Below are 20,201 nucleotides of genomic sequence, written 5' to 3' on the forward strand. Positions count from 1 at the left end.
ACCTTCAGTGAAGGATTATTCTGAGGAGGTTCAATAACTAGTGACTGTTTAATCCTGATCTTCTTTCTCATTGTGAGTAGTTTTAGTGAATGATCAACACATGTTATAAACATCAGCCTAACGTGTCTTTATGAACAGAAATCTGTTGGACATGATGTTAAAACATGTTAAATAAACAAGACGTTCCACCTGGACAACTCTGGATTCTGTCCCTGATATAAAGACAACCCTGTTTATTGAAGGATCCCACCGCTACGTTTCCTCGTTCCTGCTTCTTCTGTGTTTTATTACAGTAAATCACATCTGAATCCTTTAAAACCATTTCTCCTTTACTTGACCTCGACTGTTCTGACGTCCTGGGACACAACAGCTGTTGATCTAACTGGTACAATGACGAGTCAGTGAGTTGTTAACTGAGTAGTGTGCTTTCTAATATGGTGGCGTTGTGATTGGTGCAGGGTGTCCAATCAGCTACCAGAGCAGGTGTGTGTCTTCATGTCCAATCAGGTGAATCTACCACAGGTGAACTCCAGGTAGAAACATCTCAGGGACGATCAGTGGAAACACCTGAGCTCAGTTTGAGCTTCAAGACAAAGACTCTGAATATTTATGGACATGTGATTTCTTGGGTTTTTATTTTTAATAAATTTACAAAAATCTCATTTTTTTCACGTTGTGATTATGGGATGTTGTGTGTAGAACTTTGAGGAGAAAAAAAAATTTGATCCATTTTTGGAATAAGACTGTAACATAATACAATGTGGAAAATGTGAAGCACTGAGATGCACTGTAGCTTAGCATGCTAGCAGGGTTAGCCTTTAAAGCTGCTGACTCTTAGCCTAGCATGCTAGCAGGGTTAGCCTTTAAAGCTGCAGACTCTTAGCCTAGCATGCTAGCAGGGTTAGGCTTTAAAGCTGCAGACTAATAGCCTAGCATGCTAGCAGGGTTAGTCTTTAAAGCTGCTGACTAATAGCCTAGCAGGGTTAGCCTTTAAAGCTGCAGACTCTTAGCCTAGCATGCTAGCAGGGTTAGGCTTTAAAGCTGCTGACTAATAGCCTAGCATGCTAGCAAGGTTAGCCTTTAAAGCTGCAGACTCTTAGCCTAGCATGCTAGCAGGGTTAGCCGTGAGAGCTACAGACTCCTAGCCTAGCATGCTAGCAGGGTTAGCCTTTAGAGCTGACCATGGGTGCGTTCAAAGACTCAAACATAAATAGTTTTCTCTTCATTGTTTATTTCAACAGGTTTAATTAATGTAATTAAGTTCAGGAGATAAAAGTCTGATTCAGAATAAATCATTTAAAAGAGAAACTGAGAACTGAAGAAGTCGCCTCCTCCTCTTCCTCGTTGTTCCTCCTCCTCGTTGCTCCTCCTCCTCCTCGTTGCTCCTCCTCTTCCTCGTTGCTCCTCCTCCTCGTTGCTCCTCCTCCTCCTTGTTGCTCCTCCTCCTCCTCCTCCTCGTTGCTCCTCCTCCTCGTTGCTCCTTCTCCTCCTCGTGGCTCCTCCTCCTCCTCTTCCTCGTTGTTCCTCCTCCTCGTTGCTCCTCCTCCTCCTCGTTGCTCCTCCTCCTCGTTGCTCTGTTTCATCTCCTGAGGAGGAAACGTCGAGCGCTCTGCACCGTGTTCTGAAACACAACAACAACAACACGTCACTGGACGGCTGTCAACCAATCAGGACGCGGCTGCAGTTAAACTCATCCACCGCTCACCTCCATGAGCATGGCCACCGTCATAGGCCCCACCCCTCCTGGGACGGGCGTGAGGAATCCTGCCCTCTGATTGGCCGAGGCATAGTGGACGTCTCCCACCACCCGTTTACCGCTGGCCTTCGTCTCGTCTGTGGGAGGTCAAAGGTCACAGGTCAGACGGATGCAGCGGCGACGATGACGAAGACGAAGGTGACGTACCTGGGACGTGGTTGATTCCACAGTCGATCACCACGGCGCCCTCCTTCAGCCAATCCCCTCTCACCATCTCAGCTCGGCCCGCCCCCACCACCAGGATGTCAGCCCGTCCCACCTGCACACACACACACACACACACACACACACCATGATCCCGTCTCTGTGAGGACCCTCCGTTGACACAATACGCCTCCTGACAGTAACATTGAACCAGGCCCTCACCTGTGCAGGTAGGTCCGGTGTCTTTGAGTGACAGGTGGTCACGGTGGCGTGGTTCCACAGCAGCAGGTCGTGCATCGGAGCGCCAACAATTTTACTGCGACCAATCACGACGGCGTGTTTTCCCGCCACAGACACACCTGCACAGGAACAGGAAGTGAGGTCAGAACCAGAGTCTGAACAGAACCAGTGAACTGGAGACCTCAGTGTTCAGTGTTTTACAGTGCAAAGCTCAGTGTTCAGTGTTTTATAGTGCAGAGCTCAGTGTTTAGTATTTTACAGTGCAGGGCTCAGTGTTCAGTGTTTTACAGTGCAGGGCTCAGTGTTGAGTGTTTTACAGTGCAGACCTCAGTGTTCAGTGTTTTACAGTGCAGGGCTCAGTGTTCAGTGTTTTACAGTGCAGACCTCAGTGTTGAGTGTTTTACAGTGCAGGGCTCAGTGTTGAGTGTTTTACAGTGCAGACCTCTGTTTAGTGTTTTTACAGTGCACAGCTCAGTGTTGAGTGTTTTACAGTGCAGACCTCAGTGTTGAGTGTTTTACAGTGCAGACCTCAGTGTTCAGTGTTTTACAGTGCAGGGCTCAGTGTTGAGTGTTTTACAGTGCAGACCTCAGTGTTCAGTGTTTTACAGTGCAGGGCTCAGTGTTCAGTGTTTTACAGTGCAGACCTCAGTGTTGAGTGTTTTACAGTGCAGGGCTCAGTGTTGAGTGTTTTACAGTGCAGACCTCTGTTTAGTGTTTTTACAGTGCACAGCTCAGTGTTGAGTGTTTTACAGTGCAGACCTCAGTGTTGAGTGTTTTACAGTGCAGACCTCAGTGTTGAGTGTTTTATAGTGCAGGGCTCAGTGTTGAGTGTTTTACAGCGCAGGGCTCATGTTCAGTGTTTTACAGTGCAGGGCTCAGTGTTCAGTGTTTTACAGTGCAGGGCTCAGTGTTCAGTGTTTTACAGTGCAGGGTTCAGTGTTCAGTGTTTTACAGTGCAGGGCTCAGTGTTCAGTGTTTTACAGTGCAGACCTCAGTGTTCAGTGTTTTACAGTGCAGACCTCAGTGTTCAGTGTTTTACAGTGCAGGGCTCAGTGTTCAGTGTTTTACAGTGCAGGGCTCAGTGTTCAGTGTTTTACAGTGCAGACCTCAGAGTTCAGTGTTTTACAGTGCAGACCTCAGTGTTCAGTGTTTTACAGTGCAGACCTCAGTGTTGAGTGTTTTACAGTGCAGACCTTGTTGTTCAGTGTTTTTACAGTGCAGATCTCAGTGTTTAGTGTTTTACAGTGCAGGGCTCAGTGTTCAGTGTTTTACAGTGCAGGGCTCAGTGTTCAGTGTTTTACAGTGCAGACCTCAGTGTTTAGTGTTTTACAGTGCAGACCTCAGTGTTCAGTGTTTTACAGTGCAGACCTCAGTGTTCAGTGTTTTACAGTGCAGGGCTCAGTGTTCAGTGTTTTACAGTGCAGACCTCAGTGTTCAGTGTTTTACAGTGCAGACCTCAGTGTTCAGTGTTTTACAGTGCAGGGCTCAGTGTTTAGTGTTTTACAGTGCAGGGCTCAGTGTTCAGTGTTTTACAGTGCAGGGCTCAGTGTTCAGTGTTTTACAGTGCAGGGCTCAGTGTTCAGTGTTTTACAGTGCAGGGCTCAGTGTTCAGTGTTTTACAGTGCAGAGCTCAGTGTTCAGTGTTTTACAGTGCAGACCTCAGTGTTCAGTGTTTTACAGTGCAGACCTGTCTGTCTGATGAGCTCCATGCAGCCGTTGGGGGTGCAGGGGATGAAACAGTTGCTCAGATCTCCTCGAGACAACTTCCCAGCGTTGATACAACTCAGACTGAACAACAAACACAAACGGATTCAACCAGAGGAAAAATAAACGTCCTGAATCAGAGAAAGAGAAACGAAAACAAACGCACCCGTCCACGTCTTTCTCTGGAGACACTGAGTTGGTGATGAGTTCAGAGTCAATGTGGTTGACGGAGTCCAGAGGAAGTTGGACGATCAGACCGTGGACAGACGGGTTCTCATTGATGGACATGATGCTCTGCAGCACCTGCAGGAAACAGGAAGCAGGAAGAAGGAAGTAGGAAACAGGAAACAGGAAACAGGAAGCAGGAAGTGGGATAGAGGAAACAGTAACCAGAAAAAACACTCCGTCAGGAAACAGGAAGTCAGACTTTGTTGTGTGTGTCATGATGATGATGAAGATGATGATGATGATGATGATGATGAAGGTGAAGGTGATGAGTCTGTCCCACCTCGTCTTGTGTCGCTGTGTTCGGAAGCCTCACATGTTTTGCTTCGATTCCAATCTGCAGATGAGAAAATGAAACCTTCTGACAGCTGAACGTTGATGAAGCTGAATCTCGTTTTAAAACTAGACTCAGACGATGAGGACGGACAGGAAGACAACAGCCCGTCGGTCTGGGACTAAGACACATTTGAGAGGACGGTGCTGAGGACTCCTCACCTCGGCTGCAGCCCTCAGTTTGGAGCTGATGTAAAGGTTGGAGTCGTCTCTGTCCCCCACCTGAAACAAATCTCCAGTCACATTCATTTCAATCTGAAGAAACAAAAACTAGTCATAGACTCCTCCCACAGAGCAAGGCTCTAACGCACAGGTGTCAAACTGATCTGTGAAAGGGCCACTGTGGCTGCAGGTTTTCATTCCAACCATGCAGCACCCATGCAGTGGGTGTGGCTGGCAAGTTTTTGTTCCAATCAAGCAAGAGGACACCTGAAATGACTGTGTGAAGGCAGTTCAGTTGATTGATTGAGCCAAGTCAGGTGTGCTGCTGCATGGTTGGAATGAAAACCTGCAGCCACAGTGGCCCTTTCACAGATCAGTTTGACACCTGTGCTCTAACGGGACAGCTTGTTAAGGATGCACAGTGTGGGCGGAGCCTAGTTAAGGATCCACCGCGTGGGCGGAGCCTCTGTCGGTGGAAACTGGGAGAAGTTTCACTGGAAACTAAACTTCAAACGTTTTGTTTTTTCTGTTGATGATAAACTGAGCAGAGATCAGCAGGTTAATGATAAACCTGGTTCAGGTCTGGTGTTCCTGAGAAGAGCAGCAGCTGCAGTAAAAGCATCAGGTTCAGACCGGTTCAGACCGGTTCACCTGTCCACAGGTGACTCAACCAGCTGCTCCTCTGACTCCTCTGGGTCAGGTTTAACATCCAGACTCTAAATTCAGTTAAATTTTATTTTATTTCTATCACATCAACAACAACACAAAGATTTAAAAAACCTGACCTGAAAAACCCCAGAGCAGCACGACAGACTCACCTGTAGACCTAGACTCACCTGTAGACGCTGAATCACCTGTAGAACCAGACTCACCTGTAGACCTAGACTCACTTGTAGAACCAGACTCACCGGTAGACCCTGACTCACCTGTAGAACTAGACTCACCTGTAGACCCTGACTCACCTGTAGAACCAGACTCACCTGTAGAACTAGACTCACCTGTAGACTCTGACTCACCTGTAGAACTAGATTCACCTGTAGAACTAGACTCACCTGTAGACCCTGACTCACCTGTAGAAGTAATCTCACCTGTAGACCCTGACTCACCTGTAGAACTAGATTCACCTGTAGAAGTAATCTCACCTGTAGACCCTGACTCACCTATAGAACCAGACTCACCTGTTGAACTAGACTCACCTGTAGACTCTGACTCACATGTACAACCAGACTCACCTGTAGACCCTGACTCACCTGTAGAACTAGACTCACCTGTAGACTCTGACTCACCTGTAGAACTAGATTCACCTGTAGAACTAGACTCACCTGTAGACCCTGACTCACCTGTAGAAGTAATCTCACCTGTAGACCCTGACTCACCTGTATAACTAGATTCACCTGTAGAAGTAATCTCACCTGTAGACCCTGACTCACCTGTAGAACTAGATTCACCTGTAGAACTAGACTCACCTGTAGACCCTGAATCACCTGTAGAACTAGACTCACCTGTAGACCCTGACTCACCTGTAGAACCTGACTCACCTGTAGAACTAGATTCACCTGTAGACCCTGACTCACCTGTAGAACTAGACTCACCTGTAGAACCAGACTCACCTGTAGAACTAGACTCACCTGTTGAACCAGACTCACCTGTAGAACTAGACTCACCTGTAGAACCACCAGACCAGGTCTGAACCCAGAGAACTGACTCGTCATCTTGTCCACCTCCTCCTTCAGTCTGTTCCTCACCAACCTGGACACAGGTCAGTGTCAAAGGTCAAACACTTAAACCAGGTGGAAGAAACACCTTTAATCAGTGTTTGGTCTGAGAGGACGATCTGGAATAAACTGGAATAAACTGGAATAAATGAATGAACTGGAATAAACTGGAATAAACAAATGAACTGGAATGAACTGGAATAAACTGGAATGAACTGGAATAAATGAATGAACTGGAATAAACTGGAATGAACTGGAATAAATGAATGAACTGGAATAAACTGGAATACACTGGAATAAACTGGAATGAACTGGAATAAATGAATGAACTGGAATAAACTGGAATGAACTGGAATAAACTGGAATAAACTGGAATAAATGAATGAACTGGAATAAACTGGAATACACTGGAATGAACTGGAATAAGCTGGAATGAACTGGAATGAACTGGAATAAATGAATGAACTGGAATAAACTGGAATAAACTGGAATAAACTGGAATACACTGGAATAAGATGGAATAAACTGGAATAAACTGGAATGAACTGGAATAAACTGGAATAAACTGGAATGTGGACTCACTTGGAAGTCTTGTTGCCAGAGACAACGATTGCTATGGAGCGCCTGATTCCTTGACAACCAGAGGCTGCTCGATGGAGAGAGAGGGCAACCGAGGAAGACATGACTGAGGCAGAGAGAGAGAGCATCAGCCAATCAGAACGTCAGACTGATGAACTAATAACACATGATTGATCAGAAACACCTGGAAACATCTGGACACATCAATCAATCAATCAATCAATCAATCAATCAATCAATCACTCAATCAATCAATCATCTGATCTGCTCCTCCTCAGTTCCTCTAGACGTTGACTCAGTCTCAGTGAGTTTGTCTCCCCCTGTTGGTCAAACCTGGTTAAAGCTCCAATAACAACCTCCAGACGTTTTAATCTCAGGATCAACTTCTTCTCTTTAGTTTTAGTTTAGTTTTAGTTTCCAGCCTCGTCTCCTGACGACGACTCAATAAACACTGAATAAACACTGAGAGGAGTTACTCACCCAGTCCAAACATGTTGACGCTTCAGAGGACGAACTGCAGACCAACACCACCACCACCACCACTGCTGCTGCTGCACCACCACCACTCTGAAAGCTTCCAGAGAGCAGCTGAAAGTTTCCAGAGAGCAGCTGAAAGTTTCCAGAGAGCAGCTGAAAGTTTCCAGAGAGCAGCTTGAGACGAGAGGAGGAAAGAGGACTCCAGAGACACAGCTGCAGCAGATGTTGACTCCTCTGACTGTACGGAGGCTCAGCAGGGACAAAAAGTCAAAGCTCGTGTCTCTGCCTGTGTTACTGTGGAGGTTTGTTGACGTCGTCAGTCATGAAGAATAAATGTTTATCACTGATGTTAATAATGATCCTAAGAACACAATCATCACAATAAAACATGAAACGGTGTCAAGTCTCCCGTCAGAGTTTGTGACAGCTTCAGGCTTCCATACGTGTGTGTGTGTTATCAGTGTGTGTGTGTGTTATCAGTGTGTGTGTTATCAGTGTGTGTGAGTGTGTCTTATCAGTGTGTGTGTTGCTGCTCTGAACTGGACTGATCCTGGGAGGGAGGTCCAAGGTCGGACAGGAGGAGGCGGGGCGTCTCGCTGCTCTCAGCCAATCAGCTCCCAGCCTGTCGGGGAGGACACGTCCTCCTCCTCCTTCCTCCTCAGTGTCCAGAGTGACTTCCTCCTCAGTGTCCTGGTGCATTGTGGGAAGTGTCATAAATAAGTTTATTTTGATTAAATGCAGCTTGGACGCTGACGTCTCTGAGGAGTCCTCCACCTCCTCCACCACTTGGATTTATTTTTCTATTCTTTGTTCTTATTTAATTTTTACTTTAATCTCCTGTGTGGGCTGTCCTTAACCTGGACACACCTGGAGACACACGAGACACTTGGGCACACCTGAAGACACCTGGAGACACACCTGGAGACACCTGTAATAACTGGAGACACCTGGACTCACCTGAGACACCTGGAGACATTTGGAGACACACCTGAGACACCTGGCGACACCTGTAATAACTGAAGACACCTGGAAACACCTGGAGACACACCTGAGACACCTGGAGACACCTGTAATAACTGAAGACACCTGGACTCACCTGAGACACCTGGAGACATTTGGAGACACACCTGAGACACCTGGAGACACCTGTAATAACTGAAGACACCTGGACTCACCTGAGACACCTGGAGACATTTGGAGACACACCTGAGACACCTGGCGACACCTGTAATAACTGAAGACACCTGGACACACCTGGAGACACACCTGAGACACCTGGAGACACCTGTAATAACTGAAGACACCTAGACTCACCTGAGACACCTGGAGACACACCGGAGACACACCTGAGACGCATGGAAACACACCAAAGACACACCTGGAGACACTTGTAATAACTACAGACACCTGGACACACCTGAAGACACACCAAAGACACACCTGAGATACCTGGGGATACCAGGAGACACCTGGAGACATTTAGAGACACACCTGAGACACCTGGAGACACTTGTAATAACTAGAGACACCTGGACACACCTGGAGACACACCTGAGACACCTGGAGACACTTGTAATAACTAGAGACACCTGGACACACCTGTAGACACACTAAAGACACACCTGAGATACCCGGGGACACCAGGAGACACCTGGACTCACCAGAGAACCAGAGCCGTTATCAATCATAAAAAGTTTTAAGCGTCTCATTTATCAGTCGTAGACTGTGTAGTAATAACAGAGAGACAGAGGTTAGAGTTATCATTGTGAAGTCAGATCTCAGTTCCATGTTCTATATGCTCATTAGTTCCTGGAGGTTCCTCTTCTCCTTTTATAGGAACCAGGACTGAGGACCAGAGTGAAATAATGTAGGTCTGTGTGAATATGATCCAAACTCCTGCTGCTCCACTACATCTATTAGATGATCAGTTGTCTCCATCTAGTGGACAGACAGTAGAACTGCACCATTTGCTGTGTGATCCAGTGATTGTAACTCAGGTTCGACTGGTTTTAACGTCACTCTGATGTGTTTTTAGATCAAATCCAGGACTGACGAGGGACAGTGAGCAGCTTCTTCTCAACACATGAAGGTGGAAAGTGTCTGAAAGTGGACCTGAAGTTCAGAAGATAAGAATCAGGTAAAAACATTAGTAAATGACTGATGAACAGTTCACCATTGGTCACATTGTCCTGTTTCACTCTTTGACTGTATAGTAGAAAGTTTCTCTAGGATGATTCAATTATTCCAAATGTTTATTAATTAGTTGATGTTATATTCTTAAGTTTGTCTCTATTGAAGCTCAGTCTGTGTCCCAGAGGCTTCATGAACCTGGACACCTGGACCGTCTGATGGGACGTCCAGGTGTCCAGGTTGTATTTTCTACAGTTTTTAAATATAAATAGTTTCACCTACAGAATATTTCAATTCTGTTCTATTTTCTCTTGTTACCATCATATGTCTCTGTCATAGTTTCAGTAGTAATTCTAATAACTTTATATTAGAATAACATTATGAAATACATTATGGTGATGTTGTTGAGACATCTGAGATAAAGTCCAATAAATGTAGGATGCTCCATATTTGTGTATCTATAATAAACCCTGCATGTGGAACCAGCAAGGTTTACACGAACCCAGAATTCAAAGCATGTTACTGCCAGTGATGAACTGATGTGATGTGAGTGTTGTTGTAATGACTGATCAGGTTGTTGTGTTTGTGTGAAGGTATGGACTCTGCTATGAATCAGAGTGAGGACAGACAGGAGGGAGACCCTCCCTCTAAAACCACTCTGAGTGGGGAACATGAGATCCAGACCAGAGATCAGAGGTGAGATGACCATCTCTAACTGTCCATGACTCTTCTCCATGTCAGAGCTCAGCACTCACATCACTACACCATCATTATTCACACTCAAAGGTCTACAGCTCTGGGTCTAAGGTCCACAGACACAAAAGAGATGGAGACCAGACTAAAGGTTTTCCTTCTGACAGAGAATATCTCAGTATGGATTTGCTAAGAGGATCATGAGCGTCTGACAATCTAGTCTACATGTGTTTCATGGACTTTGAAAAGACTCATGACCGTGATCCCAAGGGAACTCTTAAGGGGTACTGTTGGAGTATGGGGCACTGGGGCCATTGGTACGAGCCATCTGGTCCTATAACCAAAGTGAGATCTATGTCTATCGTCACAAAGTCAAGTCAAATTGCTATTAATGAGTATAAAGTCCTCATTATTGTTGCTGTCATTGTCTTTTTCTTCGTGTTTTTAATCAAAAAGAAAAAAGAAATCTATTTTTTAAATGAAAGTTTCTACAAAGCTCCATGTTCACTGTACACACTAAACCACATTCTCCACATTCACACAGAATGGAAGTCATTTAGAAAAATGGCAGGACGGTGGATGGAGAGAACAAACACTTTAGTGTCCTTGATGTCAACATGGCTTCTTGTTGCTGATAAACCACACATGAAAACAGCTGCACAGTGATTTTCATCTCAGTTTCTGGGAATGGAATCATTGGAATTGTTTTATTGTTTTAGTTTCAGGTTTTCAGTGGAGTGTCCCTTTAATTACATTTATGTGGTGGTTTTGTTTCCATCAGGATCCTCCAACGAAGACCAGACTCTCCTGTACCCAGCTGTGTGTCCATGAGGAGTGACCAGTCCATGGTTAACCCCCTCACGTTCAAAGATGGACATCAGTCTGTTCATGAAGGGTGAGATCATGAATCTTCCCCCAAACAATAATATTATTTACCACATCAGTTATAACAAGTAATAGTTTTCGACAGTAACACAGTCATGTTCTTTGTAGGAAAACAATACATTTAAAATGAAACCATAACTAAGTTAAATACAGTAGCTTCATTGTTTCTCTGTTCTTTCTGTCTTTCTAAGTAATAATATTACTGTACCTTGTCATTAGTAAAGATTCATTCAGGAAGTAAAAATACTTGAATGTGTCTCTGGGTTGTATAGGCTACACCCTCTTATATTGTCCTGGTGCAGGAACCTTGGTTACCTATTGTAACCCTAGGTTCTATGAGTGTGGTCTGTGACCTCTAAGAGCTGTCACTATTGGATTCATCCCTTCACTCATGTTCAGTCTTAGAGATTCTTCCACAGCCTGTGTCCACCTCAGGCCTCTCTTATGTCTGCATCCACAGTATAGAATAACTGCATGATGTGAGTTCAGCTTTTTATAGATGATAATGGTGGAGCCAGTGGAGCCACAGCTGAGAGGGCTACACATGTTCTCACAGAGTCTGGTGTTACTGTTAATAACCAAGACATAAGACATAAGACATAAGACGTTTATTTAATCCCATGTGTGGGAAATTTCCTTGTTCCAGTAGCACAGAATTTGGCAAAAATATATATATGTAGAAGACAGTGACGACTTAGACAGGGAAAAAGTTATCAAAAAAGCACAAAAAACACAAATACAAAAATTTTAAAAATACATATCAAAAAATATATGAAAAAGAATAACCATACTCTGAGAAAATATAGGGGGGATAAATAACTAGAAATATAAGACTTTCTGTATATACAGTGTGGTGGTAGAATAAACTTTACAAATAAATAATTGCTTAAACTTTGAGAAAACATTTTGAGTTGGTGAGGTAGTGGTTTGTGCAAAAACAGGCAGTGCAAAGAAGCTTAGTTTGTGCAAAAAGAAAAGTACAGTTACTATTGACTCAGGCTGGTGTTGTTCAGCCTGATGGCAGTTGGAATGAAGGACCTGTGGTAGCGTTCCTTCTTGCAGCGTGGATGCAGCAGTCTGCTGCTGAAGGAGCTGCTGAGGTCTGAAACAGTCTGATGCAGTGGGTGAGAGGGGTTGTCCATGATTGATGTCAGCTTGGCTAACATCCTCCTCTCACCCACCTCCTCCATGGAGTCCACAGAGCAGTCCAGGACAGAGCTGGCCCGTCTGACCAGCTTGTTCAGTCTCTTCCTGTCCCTCTCTGAGCTCCCACTGCTCCAGCAGACCACTGCATACAGGATGGCAGAAGCCACCACAGAGTCATAAAAAGTCCTGAGCAGTGTCCTGCACACTCCAAAGGACCTCAGTCGTCTAAGCAGGTGGAGACTACTTTGGTCCTTCTTGTACAGGGCGTTAGTGTTGTGTGTCCAGTTCAGTTTATTGTTAAGGTGAACACCCAGGTACTTGTAATCCTCCACGACCTGGATGTCCAAGCCCTGGATGTTCACCGGTGCAGTGAGTAGTGGTTTCCTGCTAAAGTCAATCACCACCTCCTTTGTCTTGCTGGCGTTGATATGCAGGTGGTTCAGAGCACACCAGTCCACAAAGTTGGTGATGACCTCCAGGTACTCCAGATCGTTTCCCTGAGATACACGCCCGACAATGGCTGTGTCGTCAGAGAATTTCTGGAGGTGGCAGCTGTCCGTGTTGTGTCTGAAGTCTGATGTATACAGGGTGAAGAGGAATGGAGAGAGCACAGTACCCTGCGGCGCCCCATGCTGCAGACTACTACATCAGACACACAGTCGTGAAGCCTCACATACTGCGGCCTGTTGGAGAGGTAGTCGGTGGTCCATGCAGCCAGGCTACTGTTAACTCCAGCTCCTTCCAGGTTCCCCCTGAGCAGTGATGGTTGGATGGTTTTGAAAGCACTGGAGAAGTCGAAGAACATGACTCTCACAGTACTACCGGTGTTCTCTAGGTGGGAAAAACATCTGTGCAGCAGGTAGATGACAGCGTCTTCCACACCTATGCCTGGACGATAGGCAAACTGCAGCGGGTCCATGTTGTTGTTCACCAGATGACGGAGGTGGCCCAGGATGATCCTCTCCATGGTCTTCATCAGATGAGAGGTCAGGACTACTGGCCTGAAGTGGTTCAGCTCACTGGGACGCGCAGTCTTGGGAACTGGAACCACGCAGGATGTTTTCCACAGGAGCGGAACTCTCTCCAGACTGATGCTCAAGTTGAAGATGTGCAGAAAAATCCCACAGAGTTGATCTGCACAGTCCTTGAGGAGTCTGGAGCTGATGCCATCAGGGCCAGTAGCCTTCCTTGGTTTGATCCTCCTGAGCTCCCTCCTCACCTGGTCTGTGGTTATGGAGAAGTTGGGGGGGGGGGGTGAAGAAACCCCTGTTGTGTCAGGTTGGGGTTAGGGTGAATGGATCACCCCAGCAGAGTGTAGTGGGAGGAGGTGTGTTGCTGGTGACAGTCCAGAGATGCTCTCGGGGGTGGAGATGTTGCTGATGGAGATGTTGTGGGGGGTTGGGGATAGGGGGTGGTTTATGGGTGTCGTTTGGTCTGGGCTGTGGAGGGTGGGGGAGGAGGCAGGAACACAGTCAGACCTATTGAAGAACAGGTTCAGTTCATTGGCCCGTTCACGGTCTCCCGCTTCTGGGCCCCTTCCACTGTCCTTCCCGTGTCCAGAGATGGTTTTCAGGCCTCTCCAGACCTCTCTGGTGTTGTTTCCCTGCAGGTGCTCCTCCAGCTTCCTCCTGTAGCTGTCCTTGCCCCTCCTTATCTCTCTCTTGAGCTCCTTCTGCACCCTCTTCAGCTCCTCTTTGTTCCCAGTTTTAAAAACCCTCTTCTTCTCTTTCAGCAGGGTTTTTAAGTCCGGGGTCATCCAGGGTTTGTTGTTGGAGAAGCACCGTACCTTCTTCATAGGTACAGTGTTCTCCACGCAGAAATTGATGTAGTCTGTGATGCAGGTTGTCAGACTGTCGATGTCCTCCCCATGTGGACTGCAGAGCACATCCCAGTCTGTGGTGTCAAAACAGTCCCTCAGCGCCATACTGGCCTCCTCAGTCCATCTCCTCACATACCTTTGGTGGGTGGTTGTTTGTTTACCATGGGTATGTAGGCAGGGAGCAGATGAACCAGGTTGTGGTCAGAACGACCCAGTGGGGGGAGGGGGGAGGAGCTGTATGCATCCTTGGTGTTTGCATACAGCAAGTCCAGTGTCCTATTGTCCCTGGTGATGCACTTAACATACTGGGTGAATGTGGGGAGAGTGAGGACAGGGAGGCGTGGTTAAAGTCCCTGGAGATCAGTAGCAGGGCCTGGGGGTGCGATGTCTGGAGCTGTGATACAACAGTGTGTAGGAGCTCGCAGGCTGCAGCAGCGTCGGCAGAGGAGGGGATGTACGTTGTTATCGCGATAACTTGCAAGAACTCCCTCGGGAGGTAGTACGGCCGCATGCTAACAGCTAGCAGCTCAATGTCCCTGTTACAGAGCTGCTCCTTTACCCTGATGTGTCCTGGGTTACACCATCTGTTGTTAACAAACATCGTAATGCTCCCTCCTTTCTTCTTACCGGTCACCTTTGCCTTCCTGTCCGCTCTCACGATGTGAAATCCGTCCAATGAGACGTGCGAATCCGCCGTCAGTTCGTTCAGCCACGTCTCCGTGAAACACATGATGCTACACTGCCGGTACTCCCTTTGCAGCCTGGTTAGCACCGTCAGCTCTTCCATCTTGTTGGGGAGAGATCTCATGTTCCCCATAATAACAGACGGTACGCATGGTTTATACCGTCTGTTCTTCTCCCAGCGCTTCACACCAGCTCTGCAGCCCCGTCTCCTTCTCCTTAATTCCACAGGGATCTCCGGTCGTTGTCCTGGGAGCACCCGCGTGTTGCACAGTGCTACCAGCTGATCCCATGTGTAAACAATGGAGCCCTGGCTGAAGGGGTCTCCGGATGCCGTATTTAACAGGCACATAAGTAAAAATACACATATTCCAAACCTCGCCAGATGTACATCCATAGGATTAAAAGTCCGACTGAGGTTGGCGACAAAAATGACACGAGACAGCACGAAAATACACAAAAACACGGCGAAACTCTCGGAGCTACTGTAACTAGCTGCCGGCATGTCTGGCGCCATCTTGACAACAAGCTCACTCATATAGACTACACCCTCTAAGAAGTGTCTCTATTGGGATAATGGTGTCGTCAGATGTAGTCTATGCTTCACTGTGACACCAAGGTTCACAATCAGACAACAAACCTCAGAACAAGACCATGAATATGAATCACAGTGAAGTAGAGAGAAACACTTCACTGTGATCTGTGAAGTCACCACTGACCCAGAGCCATAAAATCACATTAAAATGTTATAAAGGCCAAATCAAATCAATCTCTTGTCAATTTAACTTATTTAAAAGTAACACAGAGACTGATCCACTGATCTGACTGTAGTAACACCAGCCCTCATAATATGGACATCTACTTCCAGACAAAAGGAACTGTTGTCTTCTTCTTGGAGAGATTTCTAAATTAAATTTGATTTAACTAAATGAGTCAAAGATGAGTCTTGCGGACACATTATATCCTGTGTTTGTAGGAGGATCCATCAACAGAAACATGACTCTCCTGTACCCAGCTGTGTGTCCATGAAGAGTGACCGGTCCATTGTTAACCCCCTCACATTCAAAGATGGACATCATTCTGTTCATGAAGGGTGAGATCATGAATTTTCCCCCAAACAATAATATTATTTACCACATCAGTTATAACAAGTAATAGTTTTCAGCAGTAACACAGTCATGTTCTTTGTAGGAAAACAATACATTTAAAATGAAACCATAACTAAGTTAAATACAGTAGCTTCATTGTTTCTCTGTTCTTTCTGTCTTTCTAAGTAATAATATTACTGTACCTTGTCATCAGTAAAGATTCATTCAGGAAGTAAAAATACTTGAATGTGTCTCTGGGTTGTATAGGCTACACCCTCTTATATTGTCCTGGTGCAGGAACCTTGGTTACCTATTGTAACCCTAGGTTCTATGAGTGTGGTCTGTGACCTCTAAGAGCTGTCACTATTGGATTCATCCCTTCACTCATGTTCAGTCTTAGAGATTCTTCCACAGCCTGTGTCCACCTCAGGCCTCTCTTATGTCTGCATCCACAGTATAGAATAACTGCATGATGTGAGTTCAGCTTTTTATTTAGATGATAATGGTGGAGCCAGTGGAGCCACAGCTGAGAGGGCTACACATGTTCTCATAGAGTCTGGTGTTACTGTTAGTAACCAACATGCTCACTCATATAGACTACACCCTCTAAGAAGTGTCACTATTGGGATAATGGTGTAGTCAGATGTAGTCAATGCTCCACTGTGACACCAAGGTTCACAATCAGACAACAAACCTCAGAACAAGACCATGAATATGAATCACAGTGAAGCAGAGAGAAACATTATGAGTATTTACTAATGATAGCTACACAGATCAGTCTGTTGTAGAAAGGATTCCATGGAGCAATGATGAATATTAAACTTTATCATTAAATCAGTCAAACCCATCAAACCTGTCTTTGTTTACAACCCTACAGAGAATTTAGAAAGATGAGAGGACTGTGATCTGTGAAGTCATCGCTGGCCCAGAGTCATAAAATCACATTAAAATGTTATAAAGGCCAAATCAAATCAATCTCTTGTCAACTGCACTTATTTAAATGTAACACAGAGACTGATCCACTGATCTGACTGTAGTGACACCAGCCCTCATAATATGTACATCCACTTCCAGACAAAAGGGTTCAATCCTTCAACTCTTTTAAACACCCTCAGACCCTCTGGTTACCACACATACCTTCATGAGGCTCTTTGAGAGGCACAGCCAGTGTATATTTTCTTTACTGTACAAACTCCTAGAAACACAGTAATACACCACCAGGCAGGAAGAGCATCAACACCTCTTCATCTCTAGTCATCAATAGTTTGTACCTCCATGGGCACGGGGCCCAGTCAAAAGACCCAAACTAACAACTGTTTGCAATCTGACATTTACTGTGGTTTATGACTTTTAAACATCTTCAGAATATACACATGGCAGTTATTTAGATAACAGATAAATAACAATCTGAATAACTCTGGAAATATCAAAGATAGAGATAAACTGTGACAAAGAACATTCTACAAAGCTAAACTTAAAATGGTGATTTTGTTTCTGTTACATTCTGTGTATAACCTCTGTTGTACCAAACTGAATTAACTTTAGTTTCTGTCAGGATTCATCTTCATAGAACACCTTTAACAAAGTGTACATGAGCTGAAGCTGAATGTTTTTACAGAGTTCACCAGCAGAGCTCAGAGGTTCTCAGTGGTCAGTCTGTCCCTCAGCATCAAACACATCTGGACTCCATATTGATGGTGAGAACATTTAAGATTCAAAACTTTAATGTCATCAACTTGAAGGAAGATTTAGTTTTCATTTACACATAAAACAGGAACCAGACACTCAGTGAGCAGCTTTTTAGATCCATTTAGGTAAAACAATACGGTCTAATACAACAGTGCTGCAATAAATCAACCTTTATGAAGTTTATAATGTTCAGATATTGTTGAACAACAACGTGAACTAGGATATTGATCCTAATATTGCTCCATCCTGATGTCTTTAGTGGATTTACTCACAGATCTGAATCTGTCTTCAATCAGTTTCAGTTCAAAGTAAACTCTACATATTTCTCTGTTCCAGCTGCTGGAGGAGAACATCATCAGTTTTATGAAGAACGAGCTGAAGAAGATCCGGAAGGTTCTGAGTCCAGATTACCCAGAATGCTTAGAGAGTCAGAGGGAGGATGAGGAGGTGTTGGAGGGTGAGGATGAAGAGCAGAGGAGGAGCAGCAGAGATTTATTTGTGAAGATCACAGTGAACTTCCTGAGGAGAATGAAGCAGGAGGAGCTGGCTGACTGTCTGCAGAGCAGTAAGAGGATTTAACAGCTTTAACTTGATGGAAAGAGGAAATGGAGGAAACATGGGAGAAGTTTATATTTCTAGACTCTGATGTTAATATGATGAAAACATCTGAATCACATCTAAAGCAAGATGCACTGTAGTGCAAAACTTAGATCACCTCACCCCATCTGTTAAACCCTATGCCAGAAACCTGGGTGTCATCCTCGACACCAGTGGCAGTTCTACACTGAATGGCGCCCCGGGCGAGACCACCTCCTAGCGCCCCCCCCCCCCCCCCCGGCCCGGCGCACGCGCGAAAACAAAAGAACATCCATGACACGCTAAGTGTCTGTCATTAGACGCTATACTAATCTATCTTTCAGGGAGGAACAGTTAGCTCCTTGGTTACTGCCTGCTTGGCTCACTTTTAGTTCTGACTGGTTAAACTATGTTTTGACACGAAACAGAGTTGTAGCAAATGGTAAATGTTCATCTTTGAAACTACATACAGATATGAAGAACCCAACGCGATGGAAAAAAATAATAACTGAACTTGTAAAAGTTTTGTTGCAAAGCACAATTTTAGGGTGAAATTACATCTGGTGTTTGTTAAGACAAATTACTGTTGTATAAGCATTGCAAGCATCGTAGCAAAAAGTCTAACAAACGTATACCAACAATTAACATTAGCCCTTCATTCATGACATGGATACTGTAATCACACAGAGAGAACATAGCATACCTTTATCTTTCCATCTCTGCGTTTATTTGACACTCGACAATCAACAGATTTCCATCCTCCAACGCTGTCACTCACGACCAGAAGTCAAGACTAAACCAATTCACCTTGGTGACCACATAATCGTTTTGTATTACCTATTTTTATTTGGCCATTTCACACAATTCATGAATACAAAAATGTGCAGAAATTATAGGTCTGTATAATATTAGGAATGAAATCTGCGTTACATGGAAGAAAGTGAAGGTGTTACTAACTTTTATACAGTGGACCCCCCCCCCTCGTCCGTTCAATTTGGGAGAGACCCAGAGGTGAACTGTCCCCCGCGCTCCCCTCCCCTTTCCCTTTCTCGCACACCTTCTGTGCACGGCACCTTCTCCGCAGCAGGGGCGCCTGCAGCTGCAGGGGGCGCCAATTTGCCAATTCCCCACACTGATATGACAGATAAGAGAACCATGTAGCGGCGCAGATTTATTTGTTTATTTTTTTCCCCCAAGTGCTCGTGCCGCCCCCCTTGTGTCATGAAAAAATGCCGCCCCGGGCGGCTGCCCGGTTCGCCCGTGCCTAAAACCGCTACTGCTCGACACCGACCTCTGCTTTGACAAACAGATCAGCTCTGTTGTCAAAAATAGTTTTTATCAGCTCAGAATAATCTCCCGCCTCAAATCTTTCCTATCTCACAATGACCTTGAGAAAGCGATCCATGCCTTTATTACATCACGGCTGGATTATTGCAACTCCCTCTACCTTGGTCTCCCCCAATCCTCAATTAGACGTTTGCAGCTGGTCCAAAATGCAGCTGCGCGTCTTCTAACTGGCACCAGGAGGCGTGAACACATCACCCTCATTTTGGCCTCCTTGCACTGGCTCCCAGTTGTTTTTAGGATCCAGTTTAAAGTTCTTTTATTTGTTTTTAAGGCACTAAATGGGCAGGCCCCAACCTACATCACCGACCTTGTACAGCCCTACTCAGTGCAAAGGTCCCTGAGATCCTCAGGTAAAGGGCTTCTCCATGCGCCGCGTTCTCGGCTCAAACAAAGGGGTGATAGAGCTTTTGAAATTGCTGCTCCACGTCTGTGGAACCAGCTCCCCCTGGATATTAGATCTGCCCCCTCCATTTCTGCCTTCAAATCCAGGATAAAAACTCACTTTTACTCCCTGGCCTTCCTTGTTCCCTAATCCTGTACTCCTGCTTTTCCTATGTGGTTCTTTTTAATTATGTTTTTATGACTAATGGTCCAATGTGTTTTTCTGTATTATTTGTTTTAATCCTTGTTATCCACTGTACAGCACTTTGGTCAGTCTATGCTGTGTTTAAATGTGCTTTATAAATTAAATTTACTTACTTACTATCTATGAATTCTTCTGGACTGAAAACAGTCACATGTGAATGTTATTAAAATGAATGAGTTCACTGATTCATTACATTTCTTGTTCATTCAGGAACTCGTGCTGCAGA

General features: G+C 45.2%; 2 protein-coding genes across 2 annotated transcripts in view; one reads left to right on the forward strand and one right to left on the reverse strand.

The window, feature by feature from the left end:
• The window catches only part of LOC311499743 (uncharacterized protein), a 233,054-nt gene that overhangs the window by 3,015 nt on the left and 209,838 nt on the right, over positions 1-20,201 (forward strand). Inside the window, exons 2-7 of the mRNA XM_084560864.1 lie at positions 9,371-9,472; positions 10,059-10,161; positions 10,940-11,053; positions 15,666-15,782; positions 17,396-17,474; positions 17,803-18,031. Of these exons, the coding sequence (XP_084416990.1) occupies positions 10,061-10,161; positions 10,940-11,053; positions 15,666-15,782; positions 17,396-17,474; positions 17,803-18,031 (640 nt within the window). The 5' untranslated portion in view covers positions 9,371-9,472; positions 10,059-10,060. The remainder of the gene's footprint in view (positions 1-9,370; positions 9,473-10,058; positions 10,162-10,939; positions 11,054-15,665; positions 15,783-17,395; positions 17,475-17,802; positions 18,032-20,201) is intronic.
• LOC311499797 (C-1-tetrahydrofolate synthase, cytoplasmic-like) lies at positions 1,485-7,792 on the reverse strand. Its single transcript, XM_084560919.1, has 10 exons — positions 6,862-7,792; positions 6,229-6,313; positions 4,565-4,624; positions 4,353-4,406; positions 4,011-4,147; positions 3,828-3,928; positions 2,123-2,259; positions 1,904-2,015; positions 1,706-1,833; positions 1,485-1,621 (listed from the first exon to the last, which is right to left on the reverse strand). The coding sequence occupies exons 1-10, from the start codon at positions 6,984-6,986 to the stop codon at positions 1,580-1,582; spliced, it is 981 nt and encodes a 326-aa protein (XP_084417045.1). The 5' UTR covers positions 6,987-7,792; the 3' UTR covers positions 1,485-1,579.

The sequence above is a fragment of the Chelon labrosus genome (assembly GCF_963514085.1).
Source record: "Chelon labrosus genome assembly, chromosome: 14".
NCBI lineage: Eukaryota > Metazoa > Chordata > Actinopteri > Mugiliformes > Mugilidae > Chelon > Chelon labrosus.

Excerpts from the sequence above, each read along its gene's own strand:
- LOC311499797 (XM_084560919.1), bottom strand. The coding sequence starts at position 6,986 with ATGCTCTCTCTCTCTGCCTCAGTCATGTCTTCCTCGGTTGCCCTCTCT. Across the intron at positions 4,407-4,564 it reads AACTGAGGGCTGCAGCCGAG|ATTGGAATCGAAGCAAAACA; the intron begins GTGAGGAGTCCT and ends TCTCATCTGCAG. Across the intron at positions 1,834-1,903 it reads TGGAATCAACCACGTCCCAG|ACGAGACGAAGGCCAGCGGT; the intron begins GTACGTCACCTT and ends GACCTCCCACAG.